Genomic DNA, 15,794 nt, shown 5'->3' with positions numbered 1-15,794 from the left:
TGCGGCGGACAGATCGGACCTTTGACTGACATTTTTGACACTTTTGGAGTTACCAGTGACATTACTACAGTAATCAGTGCTATATATATATGCACTGTTACTGTAAAAATGACACTGGCAGGGAAGGGGTTAACTTTATTGGGGAAGGAGGGGCTAAGTGTGTCCCTAGGGGCGTGTTTCTAACTGTTGTGGGATGTGGCTTTACATGTAACAGCACAGATCAACGGTCCTACATAGCAGGACCGTATGTTCTGTGCTTTTACACAGGGAAGAATGACAGGCGGCTTTGTTTACATTAGCCACCTGCCTTTCTCCCTTCACAGCGGACGATCGCGAGTGACCGGCGGACATCGGGTCTGCTGGTCACACGCACGGAGGTGTCCGTGAACGAGCCGGGGCGGGAGCGCGCGCTCACCCCCTATTGGCTTACAGGCGAGTGACGTACCCATACGTCACTTTGCCTGGCCGGGGCTGACTGCCGCAGTATATGTACGTGCGGCGGTCGGTAACCGGTTAAAATACTCTTGGACGTGCATCTTAAAGAACACAACATGCAGGGATATGGGAAATGATTATAGACACCGACACACATACACCTGCACAGGTTGAACTGGATAGACTATGTACTTATGGAACTATGTATATTTGGTAATCAGTTGAATGGGCCACATCTGTTGGGCGGTATTGCCCACCAAACACAACAGAAGAGCTCATTTTTGCTTGGGTGTGACCACATGTAAGGCATGTGTATACCCCCGTATGACTGCCTGTGCAGTGTTTTTATCCCCCCCCCCCCAACCGCAATTGTAAACAAAGCCTTAGGCAGCTCTGCATTTCTTCTGTGCCACATTCACAAATGCGGTAAACATGCCCCGACTGTGCGGCAGCTAGGTTGTCCACCAATTCACATGTCCCTTATAATGAATCTTCACCCAAAAATCAAAAGTACCACTCAGCCGTTTCCCATATCCAAGATGGCGGCACTGTGGACCCACAGAGAAGAAATTGGCTGCAGAGAAGACCGCTCCAGACTCCATGGGCTGGTATAGATCAGCAGCTATAGTATATGTTTTTTACAATCCTTGGTGAACTGCCACATTACCTACAAAAAGTCCCAATGCATCCACAGTGGGTCCTGTGGTTAAAGGCCAACTCCAGAGATTAAAAAAAATCACATTTGCAGTGCCCCCGTCTCATTAAATGCTCAGTCTAGGGGTGCCAAACTAAGGAGTAATACGTCCCTTATTCCCTCCAGCAGGATCCCTACTAGTGATCGACCGATATCGGTTTTTCATTGCCGATACCGCTATTTTGGCCAATGCATATCGATATCGGCCGATATTTTTTGACAGGTACTCTTGTGGAGGGATCTGGGGTCTAAAAGACCCTAAACCCCTCCTCTACACCTAAAAGCATTCTAAAAAGGAAAGTTTGGCCGTTTTGAATGCTGTCATTTTTTTTTAATCTGGCGCCAGACAGAACCCAGAAGTGATGTCATAACATCACTTTCGGGTTTTTACATGGAGACCCAATCAGAGCCAAATGCGGCTTTGATCAGGCCTTTGGCGGCCATGCAGGCTTGTTGCCCGGGTCTCCCAGTGGGACGGGAGACCCGGTCGAGCCGCAGAAGGCAGTGGTGATGCAGAGGGACCATCCCAAGACTGGTGCATTGAGGAGAAGAGGGAAGCTGGATAGGGTAAGTAATACTTTCTGTTCCTGTATCCCTATACATAGTAAGCATTTAACCCTTGCAGCGTGTGGGACCTCCACTGCATTTTCCAATTGCTGGGGTTGGGCTTTAAGGGATGATTCAAATCAGCAGCATACACCACCACACGTCACACTAAAACTTTTTCTTTTTTAAATTTTTTGTGACAATCCATTCAGTACTGATGGCCCAAACATGGTGTGATGGATTGCACTGCATTGCACTACGTTGTACTGACCTGACACATTTATTCCTGCGGACCACCGCAGCCTAAAGGTGTGAACTACCATGATAGGGAACAAGGCTTTTTGCCTTCTCCAGGTGTTGGACCAGGATGGCCCAGCACAGCTCAATGAAAATGGGGTAACCCTAAGCTGGTCTGAGAACACTCATGACACCCCTATATAAAACAGAGTTGATTAATGATGATGCTGCAGTAGCTGCTATCAGCAGCTGAACTGCAACTAAAATGCACTGCAATCCATGTAAAAGTATAACTCCACCAAAATGCTTTATTACAAGGGATGGTGGGGAAGCACGATGTATATTGCAAATAGCATACATTACGGCTTTAGTTTGATTACACCGGTAACGTTTTTATATCATCGACCAATAGTGAACATTTTTCCTTAGAGGATATATGAAACAAAAACTTTAAACTAGTCCTGATGCATTTGTTTACATTTTTCAGGTTGAGAACATTTTCAGCAAGCACAGAAAATACTTGGTGATCCTGCCAGAAATGCTCTGCCGTAAACTACTAACCCACCCTATGTGCAGTGGCTTAGTGGTTAGCGCTTCTGCCTTTCAGCACTGGGGTACTGGGTCCTAATACATTCCAGGACACTGTCTGGACAGAGTTTGTATGTCCTCCCTTTGCTTTTGTGGGGTTCCTCCCACACTCCAAAAGACCTGCTGGTAGGTTAATTGGCCCTAGTATGTGTATGGATGCATGCAGATAGGAACCTTAGATTGTAAGCTCCTAAGGACAGGGACTGGTGTGAACTAGCTTAGGAGTGTTTGGATCCTAGTCTGAACTGGCCTGGATGATCCTGCCAGAAAGCCACCAGTGCTTACTGCCAATTATAAGTAGCATTCCTCACCCTGCAGCCAGTCATATACAAGGGGCGTATAACCATGTGGCTGCGGGGCAGGGGGTGCCTCGGTTGCCGATGCCTGGCAATCAGCACTGACAGCTTCCTGGTGGGATAGCTCAGGCGGGTTAGGACTAGGAGCTAAAACAGGCCTGAGCTCATCCCTGCTGGTTGGTTAACTGGCTCAACTGAGTTCCCCCAAAATGGCTGCCTCACCTCCTAAGTGCTTTCACCCCAAGGGAGAAAAGTGCCATACAAATTAAATGTTAATAAATTACAGGTATTAATATAGAGCTGACAATTTAGGCAGCACAATACTTACTGTACATTCACTTCACTCCCCGACCTCAAGGAGCTTACAATCCAAGGTCCCTATCACATGTATACATATGTATACATACACATACCAGGACATATAACCTATCATTATGTCTGGAGTGTAGGAATTAACCAAAGTACCCAGAAGAAACTCGCGCAAACACAGAGAGAACATGCAAACTCCATGCATAGTATCCTGGTTGGGATTCTCGAACCGAGGACCCCAGTGCTGCAAGGCAAGAATGCCAACCACTAAGATCTCATGTACACTGAGCATTTACACCCAGAGCATGAGGCTCCAGCATTTAGATGTGGGTAGAGGCCACAGGTGCACCATCAAGCCATGTTTCTGGCAGCCTGGCAAAATCTATAAAATGCCCCGTAGCCTGGAAAACTCTATGAGACTGAGACGCCCCTTGCCTGCAGCCTGGCAAACTATGAGATGCCCCTTGCCCGCAGCCTGGCAAACCCTATGAGACGCCCCTTGTTGACAGCCTGGCAAACCCTATGAGGCACCCTTTGCCCACAGCCTGGCAAACTCTGAATTGCCCCTTGCCGGCAGCCTGGCAAACTCTATGAGATGCCCCTTGCCCACAGCCTGGCAAACTCTATGAGATGCCCCTTGCCCACAGCCTGGCAAACCCCATGAGATGCCCCTTGCCCACAGCATGGCAAACCCTATGAGATGCCCCTTGCCCACAGCATGGCAAACCCTATGAGATGCCCCTTGCCCACAGCCTGGCAAACCCTATGAGATGCCCCTTGCCCGCAGCCTGGCAAACCCTATGAGATGCCCCTTGCCCGCAGCCTGGCAAACCCTATGAGATGCCCCTTGCCTGCAGCCTGGCAAACCCTATGAGATGCCCCTTGCCGCAGCCTGGCAAACCCTATGAGAGGCTGACAGCTGCTGTGGCTGGATGGTGCACCTAGCAGTACTTTCTATTAGGGCCATATGCGCCCAGGGACAAATGCTCAGAATGAAGACTGCTTGCATTCAGAGCATTCTTACCAACTGGGCCTTTAGCTGTGAGTGGAGGATACAGGTGCACCATCCAGCTGTCAGACTCTCCTAGAGTTTAACAGGCCTCCAGCAGAAGGACTGGATGGTGCACCTGTGGCCTCTGCCCACAGCTAAATGCCCAGTGTGCATGAAGTTCAAACCACTGTGCTGCCCATGTACAGAAAGAAAGTCATGCCTGAAGTCCAGACTGAGTGACATACATGGCTCCCTCCAGAGATGAAGTGGAGTAAGTGAGCATAGCCAACCCAGGAAGTGTGTTATTCCTAGGATCACCAGGATACTTCCAAAGTGCAAGTAAAAAGATAAACCTGAAAAGCAACAAATCTCTTCTAAGGACTGGTAATCCGCCATATATATTATATTGAAGTTTTAGAGTTTAGATACATTTGTATTTCGTGAGTCTCTGCCACCAATCAACTGAGGCAACAAATTCATTTTATCCACAGTTTGGTCATCCAAAAAACATGATCATTTCTCACTGGACCCGATGGATACTGACCACTTGAACGCGTCTCACTGGTCACAATGGCCACCTCAAGGGTCATTAATAAACAAAAATGAGCTATAAATTACTATTTTGGAAATATCATGTTAAAATAACTTGCCTGAAAGACTTTTTAATGATCATGAGTGAAACACTAATTAGCAAACTGCTGCTCACACATGCTAAGTCAGAGAGGAAGAGAAAAGATCTGGCTTGGATCATCTACAACCATAAAGCTACTCAAAGACTACAAGACCCAGCATGTCCTTTTTTTGACATTGCGACTTGTAATCTCTCAGAGGATGCAAGGCTGCAGACTTTCTTTGCCTGGAAACAGACCGTAGAAAGGATTTTTTTTTTTTTTTGTTACCTTCATGGTGGAAGCTCCTGACTGTATTTGCTCGGCTGGCTGCACGCTCCTTCTGATAATCCATGGGGGGCTTGTCTTGGTTCTCAGCCAGCTGGGTCGAGTGCAGGTGGTACAATTCCAGCATGTAGTGAGGGATTACAGCGTTTTTGCCAGGGGTTGGCCTTCTCTTCAAGCCAAACATGTTAAGCAAGCGAAGTTCAAACTGGTTGAGGATGCCCTGTGACTCCTGGGGAGACGCCCGGCCAGACTCTGTGTACTTCCTCCTTCCCACTTCAGGGATTAGACCGGTGCAACAACCCAGCAGCACCTGATAAAGCAGCAGAAGGAGCAGCGATCGGATCCCAGCTACCATGGTCAACCTGGAGCAGAGGCAGGAAGAGACACAGACATAAGTAACCGCCATGGGTCAATGCAGGTAGATAAGATTGTTAGTATGGTGGTCTTCAACCAACAACATGGAAGCCACATGGAGCACTCAACTCTCAACAAGCACTTAGTATGTGTTTGGATACTGCAGGCTGATTTAATAGGTAGTGCAATAGGTATGTGCAAGGTGTAGCCATCAGATTTGATTCTGCTGTAGCCAAATTGGTAAAAATTAAAAAATAAAAATATAATAATAATATGTATATGAAAGCAACACAGTGGAGTAAACTAGGCTCACTGAAATATATTTATATTTCTTGCTTATGCATCCTTATTGCATTTTAAACATATTTGATTGCATCTGGTGTAAGCGAGCCCTAATATCACGAATATATATTTTGTATCAATTTTTTAAAAGCCTAGTTTGCGCCACTGTATTGCTTTTATGTGCATTTTAAAAAATCACAGCATGCTTTATTTTTCTTTTTGCATGTGACTACACCAAAAACACATTTGTATTTCTAATAAAATGTAGAAAATAAATGGAAAAAATATAAAAAAAATAATAAATATATATATACATATACATATACACACATACATACACACATATATATATATATATATATATATATATATATATATATATATATTTATTATATAAAAATTAAAAAAAGATATCAATATTATATAAATAATAAAAAAGATATCAATATTATAAATAATATATCAATATTATATAAATAATAAAAATATATCCATTTATATATATATATATCAATAATGATATCTTTTTTTTATTATTTATATAATATTGATATCTTTTTTTAATTTTATATATATATATATATATATATATATATATATATATATATATATATATATATATATATATATAATTAAAAAAGATATCAATATTATATAAATAATAAAAAAAAGATATCAATATTATATAAATAATAATATATCTATTATATAAATAATAAAAAAATATATCAATATAAAAATTAAAAAAAAGATATCAATATTATATATATTACACACGCACACACTTGCAAATAATGTTAATCATTAAATACAGGAAATTACGGTGTGATCGAGCCCTAAACTAAATCACTATCCGTGAATGAATCCATGCACTTTACACCACATTATTACATATCAGTCGCTGTATTACACATAATTATGTAACCGAGAAAAATTACGTAATTTACACCATACCATTAAAATACTTAAAACTGTTCTTAAAGTATAACTAAAGGCAAAAGTTTTTGTTTTAGGATTTGGATAGAGCAGTAAGGGGTTAGAACACCTGTTGTATTTTTATTGCTGCCTGTGTCCCCATGAGGGAGATTAGCTCTCCTGATCACCAGTGTCACCGTAATGAAAGGGAGGGTAAATCCAAAATTTTAGAGCGGTATAAAGGGGGGGGGGCCTTTCCAAGGGGGCAACTGTTTTATGACAACTAGGAGGGGGATTTCCCTCACTTTGGAAAGATATCCTCTCACTTCCTGATGAGTCAGGACAGGAGGTGAGGGGAAATCTCCCTAATTAACACAGGTGGTTAAAAAAGTTTTAACCCTTCCCTAACCAAAAAGTTTTGACTTAAGTATTTATCATACCATTTCCCATATTTAGCATTTTTTTTTTTTTTTTTTTTTTTTTTTTTTTTTTTTTAACTGCCTATGACTTTTCTAAGTAAGTGAAAGCTGGGGACCTCTGCACCAGTAGAGCATCAAGTACGTCATCTAAATCTTTTAAAAAAGGGAAGAGAAACATTCTGCAAACTTTATTTTAGGTTAATAAGGAAGTTAAAAACAGTACAACCAAATGTGAAGATTTAAAGGGAAAAGTACTATTTCTAGTGTGTGTATGTGCGATTTTTTTTTTTTTTTTTTTTTCTGTGGAATAATAATAAATGGAAACATACTTCTTCTAGCTTTTTTTTTTTTTTTTTCTGTATAATAATAATAATAATAATGGAAAAGTACTTTCCTAGTTTTTTTTTCTGAATAACAATAATAATGGAAAAGTACTTTCCTAGTTTTTTTTTTTCTGAATAATAATAATGGAAAAGTACTTTCCTAGTTTTTTTTTTCTGAATAATAATAATAATAATAATAATGGAAAAGTACTTTTTCTAGTTTTTTTTTCTGAATAATAATAATAATAATAATAATAATAATAATAATGGAAAAGTACTTTTTCTAGGTTTTTTTTCTGGATTATAATAATAATAATGGAAAAGTACTTTCCTACTTTTTTTTCTGAATAATAATAATAATAATAATAATGGAAAAGTACTTTCCTAGTTTTTTTTCTGAATAATAATAATAATAATAATAATAATAATAATAATAATAATAATGGAAAAGTACTTTTTCTAGGTTTTTTTTCTGAATAATAATAATAATAATAATAATAATGGAAAAGTACTTTTTCTAGGTTTTTTTTTTCTGGATTATAATAATAATAATGGAAAATTGAAAATAACTTTTTCTAGTTTTTTTTTTTCCTTCCTTTGTGGCATAATATTTATTTATTATTATTAGGAAAAATGACTGTCCCAGCAATCGTAACAACTATCAGAAATATAAATCATCTGTATTATTCATAGTTAGACCTGTATAAAAAAAGCAATCCTATGAATGGCAATCAGAATTAGTATTCTAGAGGTTGTTGTAGATTTCCAATCCTACAAGCATAATTCAGGCTGCCCATACACTATACAATTTCTTTACGATTTACCTTCAACTATGTAGTGTAAGTGCCTGTCTGATTACATACACATTGAAAGTGTTTAGGTTTGACCTCATTTTATGGATTTGGTAAATCTACAGGAAAATTGTATAATGTATGGCCTAGCCTAAACCTGGATACACACTATACAACTTTTGTTGTTCAATTTCCTTTAGATTTACCTTCAACTATGTAGTGCAAGGGCCTGCCTGACTGCAAACACATTGAGTGTTTGGTTTGACCTCATTTTATATGGTTTTGGTAAATCTAAAAGGAAAATAAATCAAAAGAAAAAATTGTATAGTGTGTGTCCAGCTTCAGGCTCGGTTCACACTGCCGCGACCCGTGACTGGACGTTTGAAATCCCAAGTCGCATGACCTGTGAAATTCCATGTTAGTCAAAGAGAGTTGTCTTAATTAGCACTACTGAAGTCGCGTCGACTTTAGAAAAGGTTTCTGTACTACTTCAAGGCGACTTCTATCCGACTTGAATGAAAGTCCCCCTCCAAGTCGTATCCTCGTCTATATTGATGTGATTTGGATCTGACATTACAGGAAGATTACCCAGGCAATCCCTGCTGTGTAGCCCCTCCCTCGCTTCAAAGTTGCATCAAGTCGTCAGGAAGTCGCACGACTTTCAGGTCGCAGTAGTGTGAACAGGGCCTTAAAGATAGTTTCTGAACACTTAGGAAATGAACACAGTGAGCTAAAACTAGTCCCAGCAATAACTTTCTATGTGTATTTAAATCAGAACTACTCTAGACCAGTACTAATTAACTTCACCGCTTATAATGTATCACTTATTTAAATCTATAAATAAGACACATGTATAGTAAAAGTGAAAGCCCTGCAAGGAGGGTTATATATTGCACCCCAATTCCCCATTATATGTTAGAAACCTATACTGAAAGACATGCACAGGCTGCCATTGCTGTACTCCTTTCCAAAATTCTAGCTTTCCAAAATTCTAGCTACCTTGTTTTTTCTGGCCTCAGAAGTCACTAACCTGGAACAGGTATCCAGCCAATGAAGACCCCCCACCCCCCCAAGCCAATTCCAGGTCAGCGATTTGCTGAAGCCACTGGATCAGCATGACAGCCAGATAAGTAGTATTTTTCAAAAGTGATGGCAGTAGGGCTATAAGGCAGATGAGGTGGTGGTGGGGGCCGCCTGCACGTGTGCTCCAGTCTGTTTCCCCTCTACACACAGAAGGTGTTGTGTCTGAGTGCAGGATTAGATCACAAGGTTACACATTGTACAGGTGTTACCAGCCCTCTCCTCTGCAACTACAAGATCCTTTATTGGCCACAGGTGGAAAAATCAAAGAGGACAGAAAAAAAAAAAAATCAAACAATCACAGCAGAAGGGAAGTCTTTAGAAGTGAGAGATCCTCTGGAGGATAATGGACTGTGCAGGGTGCACAAATGGGCAGAATAATGGCTGATAAATATCAGTATAAAGAAATCTTATTATTCAGATTCATATAGCGCCAACGCTAAACTAAAATATTTATATATTGTAGATGCATAATATGCAATTCTCATGAATATATTATCAGCTGCCTCAACCTGGGAGGATCTGACATTTGTAACAAATATTTATGACCATGCATATTGTCAGCTGCCCCAAGCTGGGAGGATCTGTCTCTAGAAATCTCCTCTAATTTTCCATTGGCCTGGTATTGTATTTGAAATACATTTACATATATTTGTAGACAGAAATACATCTGTAACAAATATTTAAATATTGCAACATTTATTTAGATGCATAATATGCAATTCTCATAAAATATATATATATATATATATATATATATATATATATATATATATATTTATTATCAGCTGCTCCAAGCTGGGTGGATCTGTCTCTAGAAATCTCCTCTACTTTTTCATTGGCCTGGTATTGCATTTGAAATGCATTTTATATCTACATTTGTAGACAGAAATACATCTTTAACAAATATTTATATAGTGCAACATTTATGTATGTACAGAATATGATGATAAATATACTGTCAGCTGCCCCAAGCTGGAAGGATCTGTCTCTATAAATCTCCCCTGTTTATCCTTTCCCACTCATCCGTTATTGTATTTGTATAAAGAAATACATTTGTGACAAATATTTATATATTGTAACATTTATGTAGATGCATAATATGCTATTTTCATATATATATATATATATATATATATATATATATATATATATTATCAGCTGCCCCAAGCTGGGTGGATCTGTCTCTAGAAATCTCCTCTAATTTTCCATTGGCCTGGTAATGTATTTGAAATACATTTACATATATTTGTAGACAGAATTACATCTGTAACAAATATTTATGTATTGCAACATTTACGTATGTGCATAAAATGCAATGATCATAAATATACTGTCAGCTGCCCCAAGCTGGGAGGATCTGTCTATAGAAATCTCCCCTGTCTATCCTTTCCCATCAATCTGTTATTGTATTTGTATAAAGAAATACATCTGTAAATAATATCTATATATTGCAACATTAAGGTGGATACATAATGCAATGATCATAAATATATTGTCAGCTGCCCCAAGCTGGGAGAATATGTCTCTAGAAATCTCCCCTGTCTATCATTTCCCACCCAATCTGTTCTTGTATTTGTTTAAAGAAATACATTTATAACAAATATTTATATATTGCAACATTTATGTAAACCTATATAATGGACAATGATCATGCTTATGAGTGCGAAGATAAGTATCCTTAGAAATATCCACTGTCTATTCTTACAGTCACCTGCTACTGAATTTGTATAAAGAAATGTCTAAAGATATTAAGATATTGCTGTAACATTTATGTTTATATATAATAGTCAGTGACCATGCTTACTTTGTAGACTGTCCCCCCCCCCCCTTCAAACGGTCTCACCTTTTCCATCAATCGATTACTGAATCTGTATCCCAAAAACAAGTATGTGTTCATAGAACTCCTTGCAGCACTGGGGTTCTCGGTTCATATCCCAAGCAGAACACAACCTGCATGGAGTTTGTATGTTCATCCCTGTGCTTGTGTGGGTTTTCCTCCCACACTCCAAAGACATGCTGGTAGGCTAATTGGCCCTAGTATGTCTATGGATGCATGTGAGATAGGAACCTTAGATTGTAAGCTCCTAAGGGCAGGGACTGGTGTGAATGTTACAACATGTGAAGATCTATGTGGATTGTTGGTGCTATATAATTACCTGTAATAGATAGTTTTATGTAAATATAAAGTATGTAATGATCATGCTTATGTTAGCTGTCCCAGTATGGGAGGGTCTGTCCCTAGAAATCCCCCTGTCTCTGGTCTATCCTCTTCTATCCAACTGATCTTGGAATGTCATATTTTTATAAAGAAATACATTTATAACAAAATATATTGTAACTTGTACATATACAATATGCAATGATCGTGCTTAGATTAGTTGCCCCAAGCTGGATAAATTTGTCCCTAGAAATCTTTCTGGATCTCAAGCTGTCTATCCATTCCCATTCATCTATTACTGAGATTGGGTTCCTCCAATTCTATAAAGAAAATCGATTTATAGCAAAACTATCAATGTATTGTAGCTTTATAATACCCAATGGTCATGCTTATATTGTCAGCTGCTCCAAGCTGGGAGGACCTGTCCCTGGAAATCTCCCCTAATATTCTGTTTCTACTTTCCCACCCCCTACTACTGATCTTGGATTGTTACATTTGTATAAATAAACCCTTTTCCATCAACCTGTTACTGAAATAGTAGAAATAAATAAATTTATAGCAAAACAAGTTATGTATTGTAACCTGTGTAACTATATAACATGCAGTGACCACACTTATATTAGCTGCCCCATGCTGAGAGGATCTGTCCCTAGAAATCTCCCCTGGCTCTATCTATCCTTTCCATTCAATTGAGTACTGAATCTGTATAAAGCAACAGGGCCCTCCTATTCCATCTGCATTGAACTCTGTGCTGTAATTGTACCCCCCCCCCCCCAAATCCCTTTTATATTGTAAAGTGCTGCACAAACTGTTAGCGATTATATATAAATCCTGTATAATAAGAACAGAAAAAAGTATGTCTTGGGGGAGATTTTTACTAAAGCTGTGCAGGGTAACCAATCAGCTTCCAGGTTCTATTGTCAAAGCTTAATTGAACAAGCTGAAATTAGAAGCTGATTGGTTACTATGCACAGCTGCACCAGTTTTAGTAAACTAGCCCCACTGTAACATTTATGCAAATACAAGGCAATGATCATGCTTATATTATCCCTTCTCCCAAGCTGGTTGAATCTGTCCCTAGAAATCCCATCTCCATCCACCCCCCCCTTAGAAATCCCATCTCCATCCACCCCCCCCCTTAGAAATCCCATCTCCATCCACCCCCCCCCCTTAGAAATCCCATCTCCATCCACCCCCCCCCCCTTAGAAATCACATCTCCATCCACCCCCCCCTCTTAGAAATCCCATCTCCATCCACCCCCCCCTTAGAAATCCCATCTCCATCCACCCCCCCCCCACCCCTTAGAAATCACATCTCCATCCACCCCCCCTCTTAGTAATCCCATCTCCATCCACCCCCCCCCCTCCTCTAGAAATCACATCTCCATCCACCCCCCCCCCCCTCTTAGTAATCCCATCTCCATCCACCCCCCCCCCTCCTCTAGAAATCCCATCTCCATCCACCCCCCCTCCTCTAGAAATCCCATCTCCATTCACCCCCCCCCCCCCACTTCATTAACAACCATCTAGTACTGTATTTGTATACATAAATACATTTAAAAAAATTATGCATTGCAATATTTATGCGAATATATAATAGGCAATGGCCATGTTTTATATTGTGGGCTGTCCCAGGCTGGTTGCATTTGTCCTTGGAAATCCTCACTGGTTCCCTGTCTATCCTTGAACATCAATCTATTATTTATTTTTATTTTTTTAATAAATACATGCATAATAACAAAGAAGATATGAATTGTAACATTTGTGACACTATCCTACGCAATGGTCATTCCTATATTGCCAGCTGTCCCAAGCTGGGAGGATCTGTCCCTGGAAATCTCCCCTGATTCACTGTCTATTCTTTAACATCGATCTACTATAAAACTTGTATGAAGAAAACCATGTGTAAGAAAACCAAAAAAAGGATATATTGCAACATTTGAGACTATATCATATGCAATGGCTATGCTTATATTGTCGGCTGTCCCAATCTGGGAGGATCTGTCCCTGGAAATCTCCCCTGGCTCCCGGTCTATCCTTTAATATCATCCCATTATAAATGTGCATAAGGAAATGCATGTATAATAAAGCCAAAACAAAAAATGCTATAATGTAACATTTGAGGCTATGTCACACAATGGCCATGCTTATATTGCCGGCTGTCCCAAGCTGGGAGGATTTGTCCCTGGAAATCTCCCCTGACTCCCTATCTATCCTTCTAACGTCAGTCTATTATGAATTTATAGAAGAAAATGCATAATTAATAATAGAAATAAAAAAAAATATTAAAAAATGATATATTGTAACATTTGAGACTATACCATAGGCAATGGCCATACTTGTATTGTCGGCTGTGCCAAGCTGAACCCAGATCTGTCCCTGGAAATCTCCCCTGGCTCCCTGTCTATCCTATAACATCAATCTATTATACATTTGTATCAGGTAAAACGAGTGCAAAAAAAAAAATAATAATAATAATAATAAAAAAAATAAAATAAAATAAAAAAAAAAAAGATATATTGTTACATGTGAGACTACTATGAATGTTTTATATTGTGGGCTGTCCCAAGTTAGTTGCATTTGTCCTTGGAAATCCTCACTGGTTCCCTGACTATCCTTTAACATCAATCTATTATGCATGTATTTATTTTTTTAAAGACATACATGTATAATAACACAGAAGTTATGAATTGTAACATTTGTGACAATATATTATGCAATGGTCATTCTTATATTGTCAAGTTGTCCCAAGCTAGGAGGATCTGTCCCTGGAAATCTCCCCTGACTCACTTTTAACATCAATCTACTAGAGAAAACCATGTGTAATAAAACAAAAAATGATATATTGCAACATTTAAAACTATATCCTATACAATGGCCATGCTTATATGGTCAAGTTGTCCCAAGCTGGGAGGATCTGTCCCTGGAAATCTTCCTTGACTCACTGTCTATCCTTTAACATCGATCTACTATAAAGTTGTATAAAGAAAACCATGTGTAATAAAACGCAAAAAATGATATATTGCAACATTTGAAACTATATAAAATCTACAACAGCCATGGTTATATGGCCAAGTTGTCCCAAGCTGGGAGGATCTGTCCCTGGAAATCTCCCCAGACTCACTGTCTATCCCTTAACATCAATCTACTATAAACTTGTATAAAGAAAACTAATGTGTAATAAAACACAAACAATGATATATTGCAACATTTGAAACTATATCATATACAATGGCCATGGTTATATGGTCAAGTTGTCCCAAGCTGGGAGGCTCTGTCCCTGGATCTGTCCCTGGAAAAGGTATACATGTGTATGGAGTGTCATCCTGTGAGGTGTCCTGAATGTGTCCCTGGCAGTCCATTGCTGGGAGTACCTGTGTGCTGGATCTGGATGAGAGTATAGAGCTCTCTGTGTATCCTCCACATCACTGGCTGCCCCTTGTCCTCCTTCCCAGGACTGCTGAGCGATCCCCCGGGCTGGTCCTGAGCAAAGTCCTTCTCTTTTTATACATGGTTCAGCTGGAGGAAAGCGATCTCCTTTTCCCAGGCTGGGAGAAGTCCCGACTTTCTGTGCTGGAGTCAGAGTTCCTGATCAGCCTACAAGGTGAGCTGTGATCTTCTCCAGCTGGGGGGAGTCATCTCCATACAATGTGGGGGGAGGCTGACCCTCTGCTCTGCAGACTCCTCTCTATCCCATGTGCAGCAACAGGCAGCCTTGGAGGATAGTCCTCTGTCCATGACCGGTGAGCTTGTTCCCTTTGCTCACCAGCAATGTGTATTTTTTTTTTTTTGTTTTTTTTTTTTCAGTCTTTCTCTGATGTCATGGCAGCTTTCTGCCAATCAGAAGCTTGACAAGGGAGCTTGCAGGGCGTGAAGGTAAGCTGAGTGTAAGGAGCAGCGCTCTGATCTCCCCCTCCTCCCCCTGCTCCTTCCCTGCTATCAGGCTCTATGTAGAAGAGATGTGCCACCTGCTGGGGGGACCTGGAACTGCACTCTAACCTCTACCTGACAGCCTAAAGCAGCATTAAAACCCAAAAGCAAACATTACAGTACTTTATAAGCAGTTACAGAAACAGTTTTTTTTTTTTTTGCTTCTTTTGGGATGAAGGTTTTACATAAATGAATACAAGCTGACTGTTGTAAGCACCCTTGTCAGTGGTAAACGTTTTGTCTCATCCTTCTAATTGCTACATGGCAGGATCACCGGGTGGAAAATAAAGGAAAGAAAGCCAAAAAAAAGGGAACAAATGCAGCCACCGCATCTAAGAATGAGTAAGCTGCAATATATATATAGATAGAGAGAAAGAGATGTATAGATATATACACACACGTATGTATATACAGTATCTCACAAAAGTGAGTACACCCCTCACATTTTTCTAAATATTTTTTTTTCTATATATATATATATATATATATATATATATATAGAGAGAGAGAGAGAGACCCATATATATCTATCTAATATATATATATA

At 39.6% G+C, this 15,794-nt stretch overlaps 1 protein-coding gene across 1 annotated transcript in view; it reads right to left on the bottom strand.

Moving 5' to 3' along the window:
* BMP2 (bone morphogenetic protein 2) overlaps positions 1-15,078 on the bottom strand; it is a 60,784-nt gene extending 45,706 nt beyond the window's left edge. Inside the window, exons 1-2 of the mRNA XM_082252623.1 lie at positions 14,692-15,078; positions 4,996-5,354 (exon numbers count right to left, since the gene is read on the bottom strand). Of these exons, the coding sequence (XP_082108749.1) occupies positions 4,996-5,347 (352 nt within the window). The 5' untranslated portion in view covers positions 5,348-5,354; positions 14,692-15,078. The remainder of the gene's footprint in view (positions 1-4,995; positions 5,355-14,691) is intronic.
* Positions 15,079-15,794: the final 716 nt, after the last annotated feature.

This window comes from Pelophylax lessonae (assembly GCF_965119305.1).
Source record: "Pelophylax lessonae genome assembly, chromosome: 3".
Taxonomy (NCBI): domain Eukaryota; kingdom Metazoa; phylum Chordata; class Amphibia; order Anura; family Ranidae; genus Pelophylax; species Pelophylax lessonae.
The sequence above is the reverse complement of the archived record's forward strand: the minus strand, read 5'-3'. Positions and strand labels throughout refer to the sequence as shown.